This window comes from Ambystoma mexicanum, chromosome 13, assembly GCF_040938575.1.
Source record: "Ambystoma mexicanum isolate Mex_15411 chromosome 13, UKY_AmexF1_1, whole genome shotgun sequence".
Classification (NCBI taxonomy): domain Eukaryota; kingdom Metazoa; phylum Chordata; class Amphibia; order Caudata; family Ambystomatidae; genus Ambystoma; species Ambystoma mexicanum.
This window is the reverse complement of record NC_090938.1, coordinates 590,941,869-590,962,486: the sequence shown is the minus strand read 5'-3', so window position 1 is coordinate 590,962,486 and position 20,618 is coordinate 590,941,869. Positions and strand designations below refer to the sequence as shown.

General features: G+C 43.8%; 1 protein-coding gene across 1 annotated transcript in view; it reads left to right on the top strand.

Annotated features, from left to right (window-relative positions):
- RAMP2 (receptor activity modifying protein 2) overlaps positions 1–20,364 on the top strand; it is a 174,714-nt gene extending 154,350 nt beyond the window's left edge. The window contains exon 4 of the mRNA XM_069634416.1: positions 18,944–20,364. Within this exon, the coding sequence (XP_069490517.1) occupies positions 18,944–19,193 (250 nt within the window). The 3' untranslated portion in view covers positions 19,194–20,364. The remainder of the gene's footprint in view (positions 1–18,943) is intronic.
- The last annotated feature ends 254 nt before the right edge of the window (positions 20,365–20,618 follow it).

Below are 20,618 nucleotides of genomic sequence, written 5' to 3'. Positions count from 1 at the left end.
TGGAGGAATGCGATCTGGGCGCCATTTCTGTTAATATACGCCATTATTATCCGCATTTTCACTGGCATCCCCAGTCCCTTTACATTCCAGTTTATTAATTTAAGGCCTTTTGGGTCTTTTTCAGCCATATTCTGTACAGTTTCTAGTATGTCCCTTAGTGATCAAGTGCTGTTCGCTGTTACCATATGACCATCTCTTGTGTGTCTGTGCATTTTTAACTTCAACATCCTTTGAATTCCTGCATCCCCCCACCCCCTCCCTCATAGTTCCGCAAACTTCAACTATGTGTTTCCCTCCTTCCTCTACCCTCCCTCGCTCATTTAACCCTTGCACCCAAATTGGGGTTGGGGGGCTCTTCCATGGCAGCCGAGGCCAAGGAGTATAACATGACTGCCCTTAAGGTTACATACTTGAACATTTCCAGTACACATAATGATCAGTGGAGTTGAGTAGTGTGGCGATACATAGCAATAAATCAATATATCGGAAGAGGGTACAGAACTTAAGTGGCCACTTCTGTTGCCTTATGTTCATTTTTCTTAAGTGTAGTATGAGTAAATTGTTTGGACGTCTCAATTGGACGATGATGGGATATCGTTGCTCCCGCCGGTAGGTCTGGGTGGCTGCTTGGATGGCAATGGGATGCTGGATTCAATGAATGTGGCAGCTTCCTCAGGAAAAGTGAAGAAGTGTGTCTTACTATTGTGCTGTAGGCGAAGCCTGGTGGGATACAGTATTGCGTAAGGAACTCCCCAATAGCGTAGCATTTTCTCGATGCCTGTAAGTGAACGTCGCTCCTGTTGGACTGCCAATGTGTAATCTGGGAATATCCGGATGATGCTGGAACCCAGCTTCAGTTCCTGTTTGTCTCACCTGCTCAGAGCACCAGGTCCCTCTCCCTATAGTTCATCAGTCTGGCTATAATAGTTCTGGGGTAGGGCACCCGGTTTGAGGAGAGGTGCCAGGGATCTGTGTGCCCTTTCGACTACAAACAATACGGACCAAACAGGGTCACCTAGCAAGTCCCTGAACAATTCCTCCACCACTATTTCCATCAGGCCTTTCAGTGCATCTTCAGGCACACCCGCTATGCACATGTTATTGCATTGGGATCTGGCTTCTAAGTCTTCGCATTTGCGCTTTACTATTCCTAGATCTTTAGCCATTTCTGTCATGGTGTTCCGTAGTGACTCAAGCGCATCTTCGGTAGTGCTGTTCCGATTCTCGGTCTCCGGGATGTGGTTAGTTGCTTTCTGATCGTGGTTACATTAGCATTGATTCCATTAAGTCTATCGTTTAAGGCTGTGAAGCCCTGTTGCATCAGAGTAAAGACCGCCTGGGGGTCCATGGTTGCTGGCGTGGCCGTAGGTGCATTCTGCATTGTTGATCCTGAGGAAGTGTTATCCCTGTCGCTTGCTTTAGGTGTCTGTGTAGTGTATTTCTCAATGGCACCTTTCCCTTTTTTGGCCGCTGCCCCTTTGAGCAGTGTATGTCTTTTTCCCGCACTGTCTGGGGTGGGCGGTGTAATCAGTGGCATTTGGCCTGTGCACTGGTGGTCACGGTTTCTGGGTAGCCCAGCTGCAGGAGGAGGGCAGGCCTCACTTCGGTGGTGTTATGGAAGTGCGGTTCTTGTCTCCAGGACGCAGATGTAGTATATTGCTGTGGCTGCTATGTGCAGTTCGCTGTCCGAGCTAGTTACTGGCTTCCGTGGTCTGTTCTGAAATGTAACTAACCCCTCCCCTTCCAGTGATGGTCATATCTTCAATAGCCTACTGTGTCGTGGGCTCGACCCTCCTCAGGGAACGGGGTGTATCTTATTGAAGTGAGTAGTTACACCTTGGTGTTATGATATACTGGCTAAATTGCTTGTGCCGGTAGCTGTCTGAGTTTAATAGTTTTGCACTATGTCTAAGTGCCTGGTTCGCAGAGACCTGAACTTACTGTGCCCTTTCGCTTTGGTTGCTTTAATCTATCACTCGTTTGAGTGCACAATAGGATGCGCCCAGGCTCTGTATCCTTCCCCGGGCCTCCTCGCATTATTAACCTTAGTGATGGGATGTGGCGCGTGGTTTGTAGCTCGTGTCCGCTTATTCCAGTGCAGGCCCTTATTTCCAACTATTGCTTTGGCACGGGGGGTTCCCCCGGGTTGGGTATGCCAGGCTGCTCAGCGTGCTTTATAACTGGCCATTTGCTTCACTGTGTACGTGCTCTAGGCTCCCTGGTGATCTGTTTTGGAACCTGTGTTGGGTGGTCGTGAGGGGCAGGGGGCCACCTCGTCCTTCTTCAGTGGCAGTGTTGCGGCGCCGTGGGTGAATCCCTAGCATAGTATAGGCCTTCCTGACTCCCCTCGTACCATAGTTTACATATGGGGCCGCAGTAGTTTGGTCTTTGCGGGCGAGATAATTGTTTGCACCGAAAGGGTTCCCAAAGTAACAGGCCTTGCAGCTATATAGGGTTTGTAGGGTTCTTATGGAGTCCTTGCTAGAGTGGACAGGCCGCTGAACATCAACGGTGGCGTATGCGCCCTGGATGCAGCTCAGGGCGCTTCGTTAGACCAAGAGTGGCTGCACAGGAGCCAGTAGGTCTTGCTGGAATGGGGAGGGATTCTAATCGCAGGAGGCTTCCCGAATGGGGGTGGCTGACAGTATTGTTCCCATTTGGATTATGCAATGCGCAGCCTCCCAGTTGCTCAGGCCGTCTGCCCCCAACGACCGGCGCCTCAGCAGGTGTTACACGTGGTCGTGTTTCCTTGGACTGGGTCTGGGATGGAGGGAGGGGACAGGGTCAGCCTCACCTTGTGCTTCGATGTCTGTTGGGAGGAGGCGCACCCCCATCCACGGGACCTTCTTTTGCAGCCGTGCATGTGCAGGTGCATGACAGTGGGTTACCGGAGCGCCCGCATGCTTCACGGCAGCATGCGTCTTAGGTGCCGGCATATCCCTACTGTTGAGGCCGCAGGTCTCAAGATTGTCCGTCAGGCTGTGATGGTGGCTGGCACTCCGGCTGTTCTCTCGCTTTGGCGCTGGTGGGCTGCTGCTTGGGGACGAACTCACGGGGGGAACTGGGCCAGCCGAGAGGCTTCTCAGGGTCCCACCGAATACACAGTGTTAAGCTGGAACCACTGAACCAACCCTCTCCATACTTGCTGGGTGGGTGGACAATAACTTCCCACACCACTTCATCAATTTTGATATAAAACCGGGCTGTATTTCGCAAGCTTTTGACTGCAGAACTCGGCTTGCCTGCAGGGATCACACACTAAGGTCCATTTGGCTGCATGCACAACAGCGCCCCGCCGCCCCCCTGTTAAGATTAATTCTAAACCTTCCAGGCATCACCTCTTTTGCTTTGCTGTGAATGGTTGGAAAAGGCCTGAGAAAGATATTCAGAATGTCAAAGAGGCTGACAAAGCATATGGAGAATCTTGGGGCGAGGTGGAGAAAGCATGTGGTGAATCTTGCATGAGAAAGCCTACTCAGAATCCTAGGAAAAGACTGAAAAAAGTCTATTGAGAATCCCAAAGTGGCTGAGTGAAGCCAGTGTAGAAACCTGATCAGAATGCGAAAGCCTAAAATCCTATAGAGAATTTTGGGAGGAAGCTGCAAAATCCTATGGGGAACTTTGGGGAGGGGCTGCAAAAGCCTATTCAGAATACATGGAAAAGGCTGAGAAAGGCTACGGAGAATCCTAAAGAGGCTGAGAAAGCCTATGGATAATGCCAAAGAGGCTGTGAAAACATCTGGTAAACACTAAAGAGGCTAAGAATCTCTGGAGAATCTATGGAAAATCTATGGAGCCTCCTGAGAATCCAGAAGAATAAGAGGGAACCCCACATATAATCCTGATGAGACAGTAAAAGCCTTAAAGCCTGTAGAGCATCTTGGGGAGAATGTTGGATAGCCCGAGGGAAGCTTATGTAGAATCCTAAACAGGCAGATAAAGCCTATGGAGAATCCCAAAGAGGCTCCAGGAAGCCAATGGAAAATCCCATGGAGGCCATGGAGGCTGAGAAAGTATTTGGAGAATCTTGGACAGAGGCTGAGAATGCATATTCAGAACCATTGGGAAAGGCTGTGAAAGCCTATTCAGAAACCCAAAGAGGCAGAGAAAGTCTATGTAGAATCTCGGGGAGATGCTGAGAAAGCCTGTGGCGAATGTTGGGTAGAGGGTGAGAAAGATTAAAACTTTTTTAGGATCAAGCTTCTTGAGAATCGGAACAAATATCGAAGGTTCACCCAGGCAAAGAAGACCAGAGAATACCAATTCAATAACTCTGAATTGTCTGGCATAATGACAGTGGGTATGGAATAGAGGGAGAATACTCGGAAAGACTCACATTATGCCTCTTGACACCTGACACCTAATGAGACAGAAACTATTAAGTGGAGTAAGACCTTTTTGTCAATGCTGACAAACTTGGCGAACGTAATGTTTTGATCTTCATGAACCATACTTTGCTGAAATACAAACACAGAAACATTTTCTTGACTACCCTGTGGTGCTTATTTCATGGTACGCTACATGCCACCAGTTTATAGACCCAAGATATCGCAGACAGACAGACAGAAAAATATAAATAAATACATATACTGAATAAGTTGGGTACTCACGTAAAGGGAAGGGAGAATTGGGGTGCCATAATACTGCCTACTAGGGCTATTTATATTCTTTTTGTGTGTGTGTGTGTTTCATATGTCAATATATAAGATTGAATTAAAAAATAATCTTTTGTATGCCAGTGTATTAAAAGTCTGTGAAAGGTCTCTATATTGAGTAGACACCGCTTTCAAATTAACAATGGAGCTTCTTAAAATATCTTTAAGGGTTACTTTGGCAAACCATATAAAGCCTAAAATCACATCACACAACGTTACTTTGCACTTCCAGATTATTAAGAATTTGCTTAGACATCGAGACAAAAAAGAGGACCAGGATAGCAGTGTATCTGTACAGAGAATGCAAGTAAGCAAGAATGTCCACTGCTAATACAATGTTCAATTTCAATCGACAGTTAGATCATGAGCACATATTTGGACACAAAAGTATTCAATTCATATCCGATTCATCATGTTACTACACATGTATTATACTAAAAATCCCATCAATGGAGTACTAAAAGTTCAATATAAAGATGAAATATGACAAATTGTATTGGTACAAAAACGTACTATAAAAATATCTATGACAACCATTGAATACTTAGTTTAAACAATACAAAAAATGTATTGGCACAGAGATATTTCAAATATACTTTGTCAAAAACAATTCATAAGTGATATGCATACCTAACAAAACAGCTACCCTCAACTAAATACACCTTCACTCAAAAATAAACTAAACGCACCTCAACCAATGTGTAACATAAAAAGACAAATCAAACATGAATACCTATAAAGAAGTTCACCTATACGAAGGTGATGTCATACGCACCAACGTGTGACGTCACACGGACGTTGTTAACTTAAATAAAGAAGTCATGCAAAATAGTGGCTGCATGCGGAAAACAGATGCAAGGCATGGAATTATACCTATGGATGTTTTACACCTAACAAGGTAAGGCTAAGGAGCACTAACCAACTCCCTGGCCAATACCTACATGAATCAGTGTCACTTTCACAGAAATGTGTACACTTGTGGTCTATGGAGAATATTGATGACCTAGTGCCCAACTTGCGCAATTGTTTACTAACAATATTTTCTAAAAAATATTACTTTGATATTACAACCACAGGAACAGGATTGGGCAATGTGTAAACACTTTCACTGAATGAACACCAGAGACCAAGTATAAACGTTGCAAGCCCCAAACAGGAAGGCGACTTTTTGCCACACTTGGGGAATCATGACAATTTCAATCTAATCTTTTGACATGTGTAGAAGCCCTCATAGCATATAATTATTTCCTGTTGCCATTTCAGTGTACCGCATTGGTTACACAATAAAGAAAGTATAGTGGCAAAGACCTTAAACGCAGATTACAGGAGCACTACTTAAGGAGACAATTCTTGAATTACAACAATTGGTAAGGACCAATACATTTACTAAACAGTAGAATAATAGGTCCTGTGAACTGCAAAGCAATGAGTGGCACTAAGAGACTTGGCACTGAAGCATGGGTAATACATTACAGCCACCTACATGCCTGATTAGACTATTTCTTGACTTCTTCCTGTGACACCCTAACACACCGAATCACATACTTGCATGGCTCCATAAGGGGTACTGAGGCTTTCACCCAGGGGTATCGGGTCACCCAGCACATTTGGTGTATCATAAAGGACAAGTGATAGGGGCAAGACGGGTACAATAAAACTGTGAAACACAACTGATATTATCAGTCAAATGATATGACAATTTTGTTAAAGGAATGACCCCTTGTCTGTTTCCTTTTCCTCTTCCCCAACCCAACTATTGATCCATCATGGGTATGTAAAACCTATATAAAGAATGCACATTATTTTGTGTAATATGAATGTATTTGTTGCATAATGTGAACTGTGTAGGATCAACATGTTTTTTACTCTTTTGAACGTATATTGAACAGCCTTGAGGATGAACTAGTGTCGAAACATGTGTTGGCTGTTACTGAGTAAAACAATAAAAATCACCAATGTATTGGACCGTGTAAATCATTGACCAATAAACACACTGTTTAAATACTAGGGTGTAGCGCAATGTCACCGGCACAATCGGCCCAAACATATACGTGGTGATGGCTGGAAGGTTTAGAATTAATCTTAACATCAGGCATTGCTGTGGGCAACCCTCCAAACCTTCAATCTTCATCGCCCAAGCCATTATAAAAGGGGAAAGACCATATGCAAATCAAGCTTGGTCACACTCCAAAAGTGGCACTCCAGCCCAAACTGCTAGGTCACATCCCCAGACATGTTTCGGCCTTATCAGCAAGGAGAAACTTGGGTCTCTATGCCCAGCAGGCACAGGACCCACATGGCTTTCAGAAAAGCCACACTCAGCTACTTAGGACCGGGTGGGTGGATTCCATCTAGCCCATGGCTAGATTTATGTCAATCAAATCATGAATGTGCCTTCAAAATGTCCTCCACAAGGAACATCCAACCCTACAGATAAGGGGTGTATTGGACCCCCTTACTCCCCAAAATAGGCAAATACTCCCAAAAAATACAAATGAGGAGTAAAACTAATTCGAAACAGACCCAAATTCATGTCCACTTGCTTTCACCCACACAGCTCCATATGTTGATACCAGTAGTGCACAGAGTATGATTGGAAGAAATTACTACTACTATTACTTCCTGATCAGAAGTAAACATGCATCTTTTAATGTACATGAATAACTGAATACAAAGAAATAATTATTACAAAAGCATTTTCGTTTTTCAGTTAAATCCTATTTTTATCTGCTTATAAAATATTCCCATTGAGAATTGGACTTTATTTTTACTCCCTAAAAAATCACTTTACTCCAAACTTTAAAAAATAGGGAGTAAAATACTCCAACCTCCAAATCTTATCTGGACCACTGGGAACATCTAATTTATAATTGTTTGTTTACACAGAATCTATATTAAAACCATAACAGCTGTCACTAACAATCTCATCCTTCTGCAAACGCCACTCAAACCCTAACCAAACACAACAACTACCTGAAAGCAAAGCAAACCGCACAACCTTCACTACACCGCAACAACAAAACAAATCACACATAGCTTCGCACAACAGAACACGACGGCTACCAACCGAAAAGCACACCTAAGCTCAGCGAATGGTGCTAACCGAACTGAAGCTGCCAACAGCACATCACTGCACTCTTGCACTTTTCCCGCTCGGTCTGACTAACTCACCCCACCCCCTTTCTTTTTCAGACCCCCCAGAGCACTAGGGTACCACTCCGGTGCTGATAGTGCGTGGTACAAATATCCTTTAACATTAACGTTAACAATAGTGAGGAAAATAAATATTGAGAACATCTGTCTGTTCACTGTTGTCTTTTTTTATCCACAGCACAAAATATGTTCTTAGTGATCAGACAGAGTAGCTAAAGGTCGGACATCTGAAGAAATATAAGAAATCATAAATGATTGACGTCTTTCTGGGAAAGAATGATTTGGAAATTCATGTCAATGTAATTAGATATAGTTCTCTCCAGTGTCTGCATCACTAGATTTCACTTCATGACCACAATTCTGCCTTGGAGCATTCTTTCCCTGCACAGTCTCTTGTACTCGACCACTACAGCAAAGAGCAATAGTTTTGATTTAACATCAATTGTTTTTCCCAGCCATTACTTTTTATCCTGTCTATTGCCAACAATTTATGAGGGGAAGGGATGGGCATTTTGAATAGATACTAACTTGATTTCTTTAACTAAATGCTGACAACAATTAAGATTTTGATAACTTATGTTTTTTTTCTTTCAACTCAACCAGTGTTTATTGGGAAATTGAAATAACAGGACCATGAAGTATAAGAAAGACTTTGTATAGTAGTAATGGAAAGATAATGCTTGTAAATTGACAAAGAGACATAGTAGTGGGTACAGAAATCTTTATTAAGTAAGTGTTCCTTTTGTCTAATATACATGTATAATTTCTTGAATTACTAAGGATTCACAATAGATGGACTGCCGCTTGTGGAAGTGTAAAGTAAGTCTCATCAATGCACACGTTTTTGTGGATGTTAAACACACAAAATGCAACACCAGAGCTGCATGGATGGGCTCTCAGGCGTGTATCAGAGTGTCATTAGAGGAGAGCAACACAATTGTTGGTTGACACTCACAATTTTGTGCATTCGGTAGCTAGTCACACAATTTAATTAGGGGCTTCAACATACTTTATTATGCAACTAATTTGTAGCTAAACAGCTTCGATGTAAGTGGGTCAGGAAATGTGCACAAGACCTCCAATGTTGCACAATTTAGGCGAAGTGTGCTTTCTTTGCAGATTTCTATGCATGTAAAACCTTACCTTTGTTTCATCCCCTTAATGTACAAATAAACTTTTTTCAGTCCTCAATTTTCTAGCATTCATTGCAGGAAAGAGAAAAACAGGTAATTAGGTTGAGTAAGAATTATAGCAACAGGAAGACGAAAGTGAATTAAGACTATTATCACATGTAAATTGTTATTGACATCCTCTCAGCCAATCAGAATGGTTAATTTTCAGTACAGTATAATAATTACTGGTACTCACTACAGTCTGAACATTCTGTCTTTAAAAGCAGACAGAGAAATAACAAGGCAATTTCCAGGCAAGATGCTGCTTCAACAAGGCACTTTATCTCTGGGAGGACCTATTTTTTGCTGCAACATGCTATTTAACATACAAAAGAGAAAGATAAAATAATGGTAAATGCTTTCACTTTCTTATAGAGAAACCATTTACTTTTACATGAAACTTAATGCACCCTCATTATAAACCTGTTCCAGTCCAATCAAGTTGTAATTAGAATTCTTAACGTATTAAGACAACAATGTTTTTTAAATACTACAAAATAAAACCACATTTAAATGTACTATCTCAGCTTGTCTGTTTACTTCACTCATTCTTAAAGCAACATTTATTTTACTTCAACACAAAAACTCCAAACGATGTATTGCTACTACCACCATGTGCTAATAGACTTACAGAGAGCAGGACAAATCATTATTGCTTGCGATAATGAGCCCTCCCCAATTTATGGCTCGCGTCTTCGCCTCAGACAGTAACGTGGCAGCAGACAATTATCGTGTGATAATGACCCATGCCTCGCTCTATAAGGCTATAAATATACCATTAAAATACCAGAAGAGTATAATATTTCCTCTGCACGTTAACATTGTGAAAAACATGAGATTGTACTTCATAAAATGTAGACATGTTATTTATGATGTACGGAAGTGTTCAGTGTGTTCTACACTTCCTTTCGGTGAAGTCGCTTTTACTTGCTGCTGTTTTCCTATACAAAAGTATCCTATGCCTTTAAGGAAAATACTTCCAAAAAACTGCGAGATCGTGAAGCAACGCAAAGTGCGGAAGTGTTCAGTGTGTTCAGGTGTGGGCAGGTTTGTTGAGGCTCCCTCTCACTCCTCGGAGCTTGCTTTCTAGGCCCTGCAATGGTGAGGACTGATTGCCTAGCGTTGCATTGGCGGCTGGCTCTATCGGGAGTATGCTGGTGAGTTTTTATATCTGCATTTAACCTTACTCCCTGATCATGAAGAGTCTGAATTATGCCCTACAGAGCGCAGCCACTAAAAGAGCTCTTAGCCTGGCCCCAATTAAAGGGAAAAGGTAAAGGAAAGTATGTGGGATACGCAGGGGAGTTGCTAGGTCTGGAAAAGACCCGGGGCTAAGCTGATGTCGGAACTGTTGGGACTGGGGGCTAGCTAGTGTTTTGGCTGTAGCTCCTGAGATTCTATCCGGGGCTACAACCAAATGATCAGGGGCTACAGCCCCCTTAGCCCCGCCCTAGCAACGCCCCTGGGGATACGTAATCCCCCGGCACCGAAAACAGACAAGAAAGACTCAAGTATGGCCACTCACGTGAAAATCTCAGGTATTTTTCTTCCGGCCATCACAGTACATATGAAAAACTCAAGAGAGTATTGATCTTCCTATTCCAGCAATTCAAAATAATACACTTGCTGAAAGGTTTCTTTTGGGTCGCCGACCATTGACAGTGATCAATCTTTACTCAAGATGTGTGTCGGTTTACAGAGGCATCCTTTGGGGGGTGGCCCAGTGCTACCCACGCCCACCCAGGGGCTTGCTAATATGATTGGCACCCAATTTTCGGCGACTCCTATTCTACAAAGACTTTTATCTTCTTCTTCTGACTCATCAGATTTATTCAGTACGGATGAGAGCTCTTTGCTCTTGGCCACCATCACTTTTGCGGAAGCAGCAGAAGCTTTGTCTCCCTCATCATGTGACACGACTTTGCTGTCTAAAATGAATTATTTAATGCTGCTCTGCTCAGTAATGACTGAAGAACAACGTGAGCAAAAATACGTTCTGGCTAAAATAGTTGATGCTATTCTTGCCAGTAGCATTGGCTCGCATCAGAATGTACCTTTGGATATAGCAAGCGAGCCACCTCTTGAAGCTTCGAATCTTCTTAATTCCCAAGAGGCCTCATGCTGTATTACTCATTTTAAGGGGCCTGCATCACAACCTTTGGATATTTTGGCCCCTGACATTTTGGCTGACGAAGGCCTCCCTACGGGGGCGGGTTTGTTTCCTGTGGTAGCCCTACATGGCAATCTGTCTGTTACTTTGCCCTGGGTTAGGGGCACAACTAAAGAACAAAATGCCAGAAGAATACATTTTGCAGTACGGGGCATTTCACATACAAAAATGTGCATACTGAGAAACAGTTCACTGTTCCTGCTGTGACCTGTTCATTTACTGTTTCTGACCTCAGGGTCCCTGCTGATAAAACGTTATGATTGAGCAAGGTGATGGCATATTCAAACAGGTATCCCTTTGGGGGCCTTTGGACAAATGGCTTTGCCCAGGAATCTTACCGGCTCCACAACTTAAAATGATGTTACAGCCTTGGCAATCTTTGGGGCCACTAATTATGTCAGGTGCCTTGGCTAGCCCTTGTGGTGAATCATCAAAACCAGAAAGAAGGGGTGGTGCCTCAAACATCTTTTCTATCCTATCCCCCTCCTTTCCTACCTCTGTTCTTTCCCCCTCTGTTAAATACTGACAGTAGATCTCAACAATAGGGTCTAGGTATTAAGATGGTCAATGATCACAACACTAATCTAATGTCAGCAACTGATGGTTACAAGCAGGCTACTAGTATACCGGAATTGTACCACAAAGGACATGTACCTGATTACATGTTGAGGGTGTTTCCTTCTTCCTCTGTACCTTTTCCCAAAGATTGCCCATCCCATCTAAACATACTTAATGGGTCAAATGCCTCGCTTCAAGGTGAACAAGATTTGTCCCTTTCCCTGGGGAAATGGGTAAGACTGGAAGAGGCCAATCCTAGTGATGAGAGTCCATTTCTTAATCGTTCATTCCTTCTTGAACTTTGGCACAAAATTCCAAGACTTGGTGGTATTACTTCTGAAGATATGGTCCATATAGAACATTCTACACCATATAGTACCACCAACTTGGCCCTGATTGAATTTTTCTCACCGGTTATTTCTACTTTATTGAGCACCTGTAATGCTGATCTTAATAGGATGGGCTTTGATATGATATGATATGGTATTTATAACGCGCCTATACACAGGTGTTTCGAGGCGCGACGAGGCAAGGGAGGGGGAACAGAGGGAAGACAGATAACGGTCTTACTAGGCCAGGTTTAATTGAGATCGCGCAAGTGCATGGGAAGGGGAAAAGTGCGAGGGGGAAGGGAGGGGGCAAAGTGCAGTACATGGGAGAGGGGAAAGTGCAGTACATGGGATAGTAGAATATTAGGATAAATAACAGCCGGATGGTGGCAAGTGCAAGGTAAGAGCAGACATAAGTGCTGGTGGGGGACTGTAGGGATACAGAATACAGTTCCCAAGTGTGGGGGTTGCCAGGGAGGCAGTGCAGGTGTGCAAATGGCTGGTCCTGGGCCCAAGGTCACAGAGGGGGCCAGGTAGCCAGTGCAGTTTCAGCCTTTGTATTAACAGTTTGCAGAAAACACATATTTAGCCCTCTACATCAAAATAGCACTACTGCCTCGTACGTTAATCGAGTGAGTCTGGTTTCTCGTGCTAAACTGAGTACAGAAAGGACTTGTCTATGTGCCTCACTTATAAAACATTAAGAGACTGGTACTGGGCAAAGGCAGGTTATACAGTGAAAACCTGATATGCTGAGTGCCGGTAGCCAATTATATACCAATAGTAAACTCAATATAGACTTCCTGTGTTGGAATACTCGTGGGTATTTTTCATTTTTGATGCATCCGTGGGGTCATTCTTTTATCACAGAATGTGAGGTTTTTATGCTACAGGAAACCTGGCTCACTCGAGTTTCTATATTGATGGGTTTCACATGCTTTGTCATCCAGGCCACTTGCCAACCCCATGGCAGTCCCGCGGGGAGGGCTAGCTATAGGTGTACAACGACAATTTACTTTGACACCATACACTATCGGACCCACTAACCGTAATATTCTCTCTGCAGTCATTTCTGATCACCATTGCCTTCGGGTACCAATACTTTTAAACAATGTATATGGTGCCTCGACTGATGGAGGACATATTGGTCTGATGAATATTGTTGAGAGACTTCTTTTAACCTGGTTTGAACACTGCACGAAGGGAAGAGTAATTTTATCAGGGGATTTTAATTCTCCCACAATGCATGCTCACCCTGCTCTTATTGGTGACATTTTGAGTCCCAATACATATATTGAGGCAAGTGCCAAAAACGCTGCTAGAAGTGCTGGTTGGGGAAGGCTGATTGGATCATTTGATATGCTTTGCGTAAATCCCACTGGTGATCTGGCTACGACCTCTCGTACCACATGGGATAATGGTAGAGCATATTCCTGTCTTAATTATGTTCTGGCTGATTATGAGACTGGCTCTTGATGTAGTGACCTAATTATACAACATACTAGGCATAGTGATCATGCAGTCTTGAAATGGTCTATATGTTTGGACAAGCCTAGTTGTGATAGAAGTATTGGTTACAAGGTCACAATAAACACTCAAGGTATCTGTATTATCTGGACAGAATGGAATCTAAAAAAGCTTACCAAATATATTGCTGAAATGAATCTACCCTCTTAGTCTGGCTTGGATGCCATGGTTGGGATTTTTGTGGGATGATCAAGGCATTGGGCAAACAGCTTCCTTTAGATAAAAGTATAGCTAGTGGCAGTGCTCTTTGTCATGGTCCTTTTGACACCATAATACAAAATAAAAGAAGGGAATATTGCCGTGCAAGAGCTATGGTAAAGAGAGACAGGACTATGTTAGCGATTGAAAAAAAGAAGAAGAATGTCAAATCTGTCGACAAGCTATAAAAACTGGCTTAAGGCGCTTAAGGTCTCATTGAATAATGCTAACTGGATGCTTCTTTTCAAGTTAATAGGGGGAAATGATAACAGAAAATGTTGGTCATTAATTAGGAGATTTATTTCAGCCTGGACATCACAGCTCAGGAAGATAACACAATCTCAAGTACGACCTGGATTTATGCGATACAAACTCTGTATTATGATGCCAACATTACACCTGACCCTGTTGGATCTTTGCCATCTTACTCGGTTGAGATTTTGTCATTTGATACAGACGATGTGTTACTACTCATTAAGAGACTTAAGAAATCCTGAGCGCCCGGACTGGATGGTCTAGCGAATGATGTAATTAAGGCCAACCCCTTGTTTCGAGCTGCTGCCTTGACACAACATTTTAATAATATTCTGATTATGGGTAGTGTCCCTGATAGTTGGCGGATGGCTATACTTATCCTGATATTTAAGAAGAGAGATAGATGTAATCCTGACAAATACAGGCTTCTTGCAATAATGGATAGCATTCAGAAGATGTTTGTTATGATGCTTCTTAAGAGATGAAATAAATGGGCTGAGGAAAAATGGCTACTTAAACTTCAAACTAGTTTTAGAAAGGAGCACGCCACTAATCTGAATATGTGTGCCATACACTGCCTTATGTCTGAAGCAACTCACCCCAAAGCAAAGAAATGGTATTTGTGCTTACTTGACTTTAGCAAGTCTTTCGACACCATGCCTCGAGCTAGGCGGAACTTCAGACCTGGGGCATTGAGCCGCGCCTCCTACATTTTATTAACATGCTTTATGCTGATACTTTAGCTATGGTCTGATTAAACCAAGAGGGACTAACCACGCATCCCACACTGACAAACAGGGGATTAAAGCAAGGATGTGCCTTGGCCCCCCTTCATTATAACTTATGCATTTCTGACATTGCCTTGGCATTGGGAGTTGCACGTAAGTTTACTCCAAAGTTGGGGTGTGAGCCAGTGGCTTGGCTTGGGTATGCCGATGACACTGTGCTGCTGGACCACACCCCCATAGGACTTCAGTGCTCTATCAATGCGCTGTCTGCATACACTAAAGAAAATAACTTGCAAATGAACATTGGAAAGACCAAAATTCTTATTGTGTGCCCCCGCTCCAGGAGTAAGAATAATTTGTTTGGAAATTGTATGATGTACCCTTGGAGGTAGTAGACAATTATACATATCTCGGGGGCCCTATTGAGGCTTCTCCTAAGCAATCTTCATATGGTGATTTCATTGTGAGTAAGGTTTTGAGGGAATGGTTAGTTCTAAAGAAATACATAAGTAATAAGTGTGGATAGAACATTGAGGGAATAATATCCATATATAGGACCAGCATTTTACACAGTATATTATATAGTGCTGACGCACTTTCCAAATCTAATGTAAAGATGGCTTGAGATCTTGGAAGGTAAACTATTCCGTTCTATTACTGGCGTGCCATCGTCTGTTCCGGTGGAGGTGCTGAGGGCTTGAGATTGGGCTCTCATCTCTTAGATCAATGTGGTTACTTCAGCAAAGCTAATTTGTACTTTCTTTCTATTTAGCCATGTTACATCATAATCATCTGATGGGCCTGATTGTTAAACAATATCATCATTTGCCTACCAGCCCCCTTTTCTCTGAAATACAGGCCTCTACATTGAAATATCTGTGCGATAATGGGCTTATTAGTGAAGATCTGATCTCTTTCTCTACTGCTGGTAGGGCAATGAAAAATAAGACAGTTAAACTCAAGTCTCTGCTATTTACATCAGAAAACAAATTACGCCATGTTTGCTAGCCAAGGATTTTGATATAATCAACCTCATACCTATTTAGTCAAGGCATGCAGTATGCAATTAAAACGTTTCATAATATACCTGAGATTTAATATACTCCAGACTAAAGAGTATATTGGTGGCTGGACTGGGATACCTCATGAAGAAAGATATTGTCGCTAATGTAAATCATCTATTGAACCTCGTCGGCATATTCTCACAGTTTGTGCGACTTTATATACATCGTATGAAAAATGATATGATACATTGGTTCCCAGTATGGATTTTATCACTTCTGACCAATTTTGGAACTCAATATACTGTGCTGAATCTATTATAATCAGTGCCTCTGCTTTTTTTATTTGGAATGAGGGCCTCTGTGTAATGTAATCTATTTGAATGCTTCTCTCTTTGGTGATATCATGTTCTTGCTGCTAGGTAACGAAAGTCATCTTTAAATTATATTATGTATTATTCTAAATCAATCTGTGTATTTATGATGTATTTTTCTTCCTTTTTATGATGAATTCTTAATGTTTATTATGTGCTTAAGGATTTTATTAATTAACCAAATGCACACCACAATTAAAAAAATTAAAAAAAAGACTAGTTAAGTCTTTTACAACCCAGGCAAATATAGTAGATCCCTAATTCAAGGGTCAGTCTGCATTACACACTAGGGGGTTTCCAGGGCAGTAAACGTTACCAGCTGTACCCAGCATATCATATGCTGATCTAAAGGTCGCTCTGTGTGCTGGGTCTCTCTGGGACCTCTGCCTCTTTGCATGCAACATCTCTGTGTGCATCATCACTGGGTGTGCTCTGTTTTCTTGTTTGCTCTATCACTCTGTCTCTCTGTTTTACTTTGTGTGCTCTCTCATTTTCTCTGTCTGCTCATTCTCTTGCTCCCTGCCTTTCGGTGCACTCTGTTTCTTTCTGCACTCTGTTTCTGTGTGTGATACGTGTCCCTGTGTGTTTACTCCCCGCCCTCTCTCTCTTTCTCTCTCTCTCCCTCTCTCGGCTCTGTTTCGCTATGCACTCTGGGCACTCAGTGTGCTCTGTCTTCTCTGTCTTTCTATATGATCGCTCTGTCTGTGTGCTCTGTCTCTGTGTGTGCTCTGTCCCTCTGCTTGGTCAGTTTGCTTGGTCTCTCTTTTTATGTGCGCTACCTCTCTGCTTGGTCTATTTGCGCTGTATCTCTATTTCTGTGTGCTGTGTGTTCTGCCTCTCTGCTTGGTGTCTTTGTACATCCCTCTGTGTCTGTGCGCTGTGTGTGCTCTGCTCTTCCACTTGGTCGTTCTGCTCTGTCTCTGTGTGCTGTGTGTGCTCTGCCACTCTGCTTGTTCTTTTTGCTCTGTCTCTTTGCGTCTGTTTGTGCTCTGCCTCTCTGCTTGGTCTGTTTGCTCTGTCCCTCTGTCTCTGTGTGATGTGTGTGCTCTGCCTCTCTGCTTGGTCTTTCTGCTCAGTCTCTGTGCGCTGTGCGTGCTCTCACTCTCTGCTTGGTCTTTCTGCTCTGTCTCTGTGCGCTGGGTGTGCTCTGCCTCTCTGCTTGGTCTTATTGCTCTCTCTCTCTGTCTCTGTGTGCTCTACCTCTCTGCTTGGTGTTTCTGCTCTGTATCTGTGTGCTGTGTGTGCTCTGCCTCTCTGCTTGGTCTTTTTGCTCTGTCTCTCTGTCTCTGTGTGCTGTGTGTGCTCTGCCTCTCTGCTTGGTCTTTCTGCTCTGTCTCTGTGCGTTGTGTGTAATCTGCCTCTCTGCTCAGTCGTTTTGCTCTGTCTCTCTGTCTCTGTGTGCTGTGTGTGCTCTGCCTTTCTGCTCTGTCTCTGTGCGCTGGGTGTGCTCTGCCTCTCTGCTTGGTCTTTTTGCTCTGTCGCTCTGTCTCTGTGCGCTGTGTGTGCTCTGCCTCTCTGCTTGGTCTTTCTGCTCTGTCTCTGTGCGCTGTGTGTGCTCTGCCTCTCTGCTTGGTCTTTCTGCTCTGTCTCTGTGCGTTGTGTGTGCTCTCCCTCTCTGCTCGGTCTTTTTGCTCTGTCTCTCTGTGCGTTGTGTGTGCTCTGCCTCTCTGCTTGGTATTTCTGCTCTGTCTCTGTGCGCTGTGTGTGCTCTGCCTCTCTGCTTGGTCGTTCTGCTCTGTCTCTGTGCGTTGTGTGTACTCTGCCTCTCTGCTCAGTCTTTTTGCTCTGTCTCTGTGTGCTGTGTGTGGTCTGCCTCTCTGCTTGGTCTTTCTGCTCTGTCTCTGTGCGCTGGGTGTGCTCTGCCTCTCTGCTTGGTCTTTTTGCTCTGTCTCTCTGTCTCTGTGTGCTGTGTGTGCTCTGCCTCTCTGCTTGGTATTTCTGCTCTGTCTCTGTGCGCTGTGTGTGCTCTGCCTCTCTGCTTGGTCTTTCTGCTCTGTCTCTGTGCGTTGTGTGTGCACTCCCTCTCTGCTCGGTCTTTTTGCTCTGTCTCTGTGTGTGTTGTGTGTGCTCTGCCTCTCTGCTTGGTCTTTCTGCTCTGTGTCTGTGCTCTGGATGTGCTCTGCCTCTCTGCCTGGTATTTTTGCTCTGCCTGTTTCTGTGAGCTGTGTGTGCGCTCTCACTATGTGCTCTGTCTGTCTGTGTGCTGTGTCTCATAGTGTGGTCTCTGCTCTGTCTATGCACGTGTGCTCTAGCGCTATCTCTGTTTCCTAGCCATGTTTGACAAGGGCCTCGGAGCTGCGCGATGAGGCTTATGTGAGCATGCAAGGTCCCCGTTTCACAGACATCCTAAGCATTTTATGTATGGGCATTTTAGCTCTCTCCAATGCTATTGTAAACCTAAAGAGCGAAAGTAAAGTTCTTCAGAGAGAAAGAGGAGCAAAAAGGTAGCTTTGGGTTGTTAAAGACTCAAATGTTTAATTGGGCAGCTCAGGAGATCCTGGCATGGGAAGGTGGGCAAGTAAGAAGAATAATACTCTAGGAGGACACCTCTGCGGTAACGTGTTTGCCGTAAAAGCAAGGCACTGGGGACCATCACAGGTTCCACACCCTGTCCTGCCCTGAAAGGCATGAAGCACGTTATAAAAGCTCGATTTTTTCTTTATTTTGTATTAATACTGAAGTGTGTCAGAGGAACATTGGAAGAAGAGGGTGTATACATTGTTACAACTTTTCAGATACTTTTAACATTCTTAAAATGAATTACAAAGTTTGCAAGAGCAAATACACTCTTTCATTTAATGTCAAATTGTTTTCTTCTTCTAGGCCGTACAGCAATTTCCAAGATTGCCTTGAATTCTGGGCGGATAAGCTTTGCTATCCATACCCCAATGAGCAAGCTGAGGGACACATCTTGATGGGGCATCAGCAGTACTTCGCCAGCTGTGCCATGCACGAGCTGTACGACCCGCCCGACGACATCCTGTACACGCTCATCTTCATCCCCATCTGCATCCTCCCCTTCTTGGTGGCACTGGTGGTGTGGAAGAGCAAAAATGGAGAACTGCAGACCTAGGATCATGCCTCAACAATGCTTTAGAGCACTGTGTGCTGTTCTGCTCCCAGCTGCATCTAAAGCGACTATTTATTGGTCGGTCAGAGGGCCGCCGCCGCCGTGAGGACCAAGACCACGTGCCGCTCATAGCGACTTGCTTGAAGTGATAGACCTTTGTGTAGAAAGTCCAACTATGCATATGTTCACAGATGAACTTGAGGGAATGGCTATTGAGCGGATCATAGGCTGCGCTCACCAGCCGCCACCGCTCCGCACTCCTTCCTCCACCATCAATTTGGAGGTGAAGTTTCATTGAGTTGCCAAGTGCTCCAACGTACTGCTTATGTCTGAACACTGCCTAAACAAGTATCACATTATTTCCTATTAGAGTTCCTTTCCATAGGAACTGCAAACTCACTTGTGAGGGGGTGGCTTTGCTATGATATGTTCAACGGACCCTAATTGTGATTTCCCTCTAAGTGTGTAGCACCGAAAAGAGCCATGCAATTAAGGATGCACAGGTGTACCAGAGGAGGTGTTGTAAATAGAGACATTATGTTATTGACGACAGTGTGTCAGGGATAGTCATGGGATGCTCTCCCAGGATGCTCTCCCCGGAAAACAGGCCTGATTGAACGTGACTTTGGTGGATGACCAGGGCTGCAATGCTGCTAAGTGCCAAAGTAATCACCCAATCTCATCAACTCAGGGTGGGAGGACATTTGCTGGACCCCCAGCCTCTTGGGATCATTGGAAGCTGAGACATTAGTGCAGTGGAAACTAAAACGACGTCATGACTTAGAGTGGCCAGCAGTCTGGCTCTCAATAACCGATGCAGAAACATGTATTCCGGAAATAGAGCCTGTGGAGCAACTTGCACTGCACGGCGTGAGAAGATCATTCAAATCACATGGCCCTCAAATCACTGTCAGTGAAGACAAACACATGCCCCCACCCCCAAAGAAGAAAATGCTGCAGAAAGGATACGTGTGTTTTTTTTTTTTTTTCTTCAAATTCTGCATGGAAACATTCTTTCATTCTTTAAAGGTGGCTGTTGATATAGAGAAGGTGCTTTGGTTGTGTAGAGGGTGGTAACGTGTGTGTTAACAAAACAAATTTACTTTGACCAGCGGCAGCCTTGACATTTTGAACAGCGACATTTCCAATAAAGGATCAATTGTGCACTTTTCAAGGCCTGGTCCAGTGTATATGATTTCTCATGCAAGACAGCCCGCCATTCGAGCAATGATGGAAAAGACATATGTTTGGTCAATGTAATGTCAAAAGGCATTTATAATGCTCCTGTTAGCACTGCAGGGGTATCGCGGTTCTGAGGCTTGTCCCAGTGGTTAGTGGGTATTTTGCACTTGCTTGGGCTTTGAGACATACGAGTGGGCAGTGTGGTAAAAAATGTGGTGGTAATACCATTACCGCCACATTACTGGA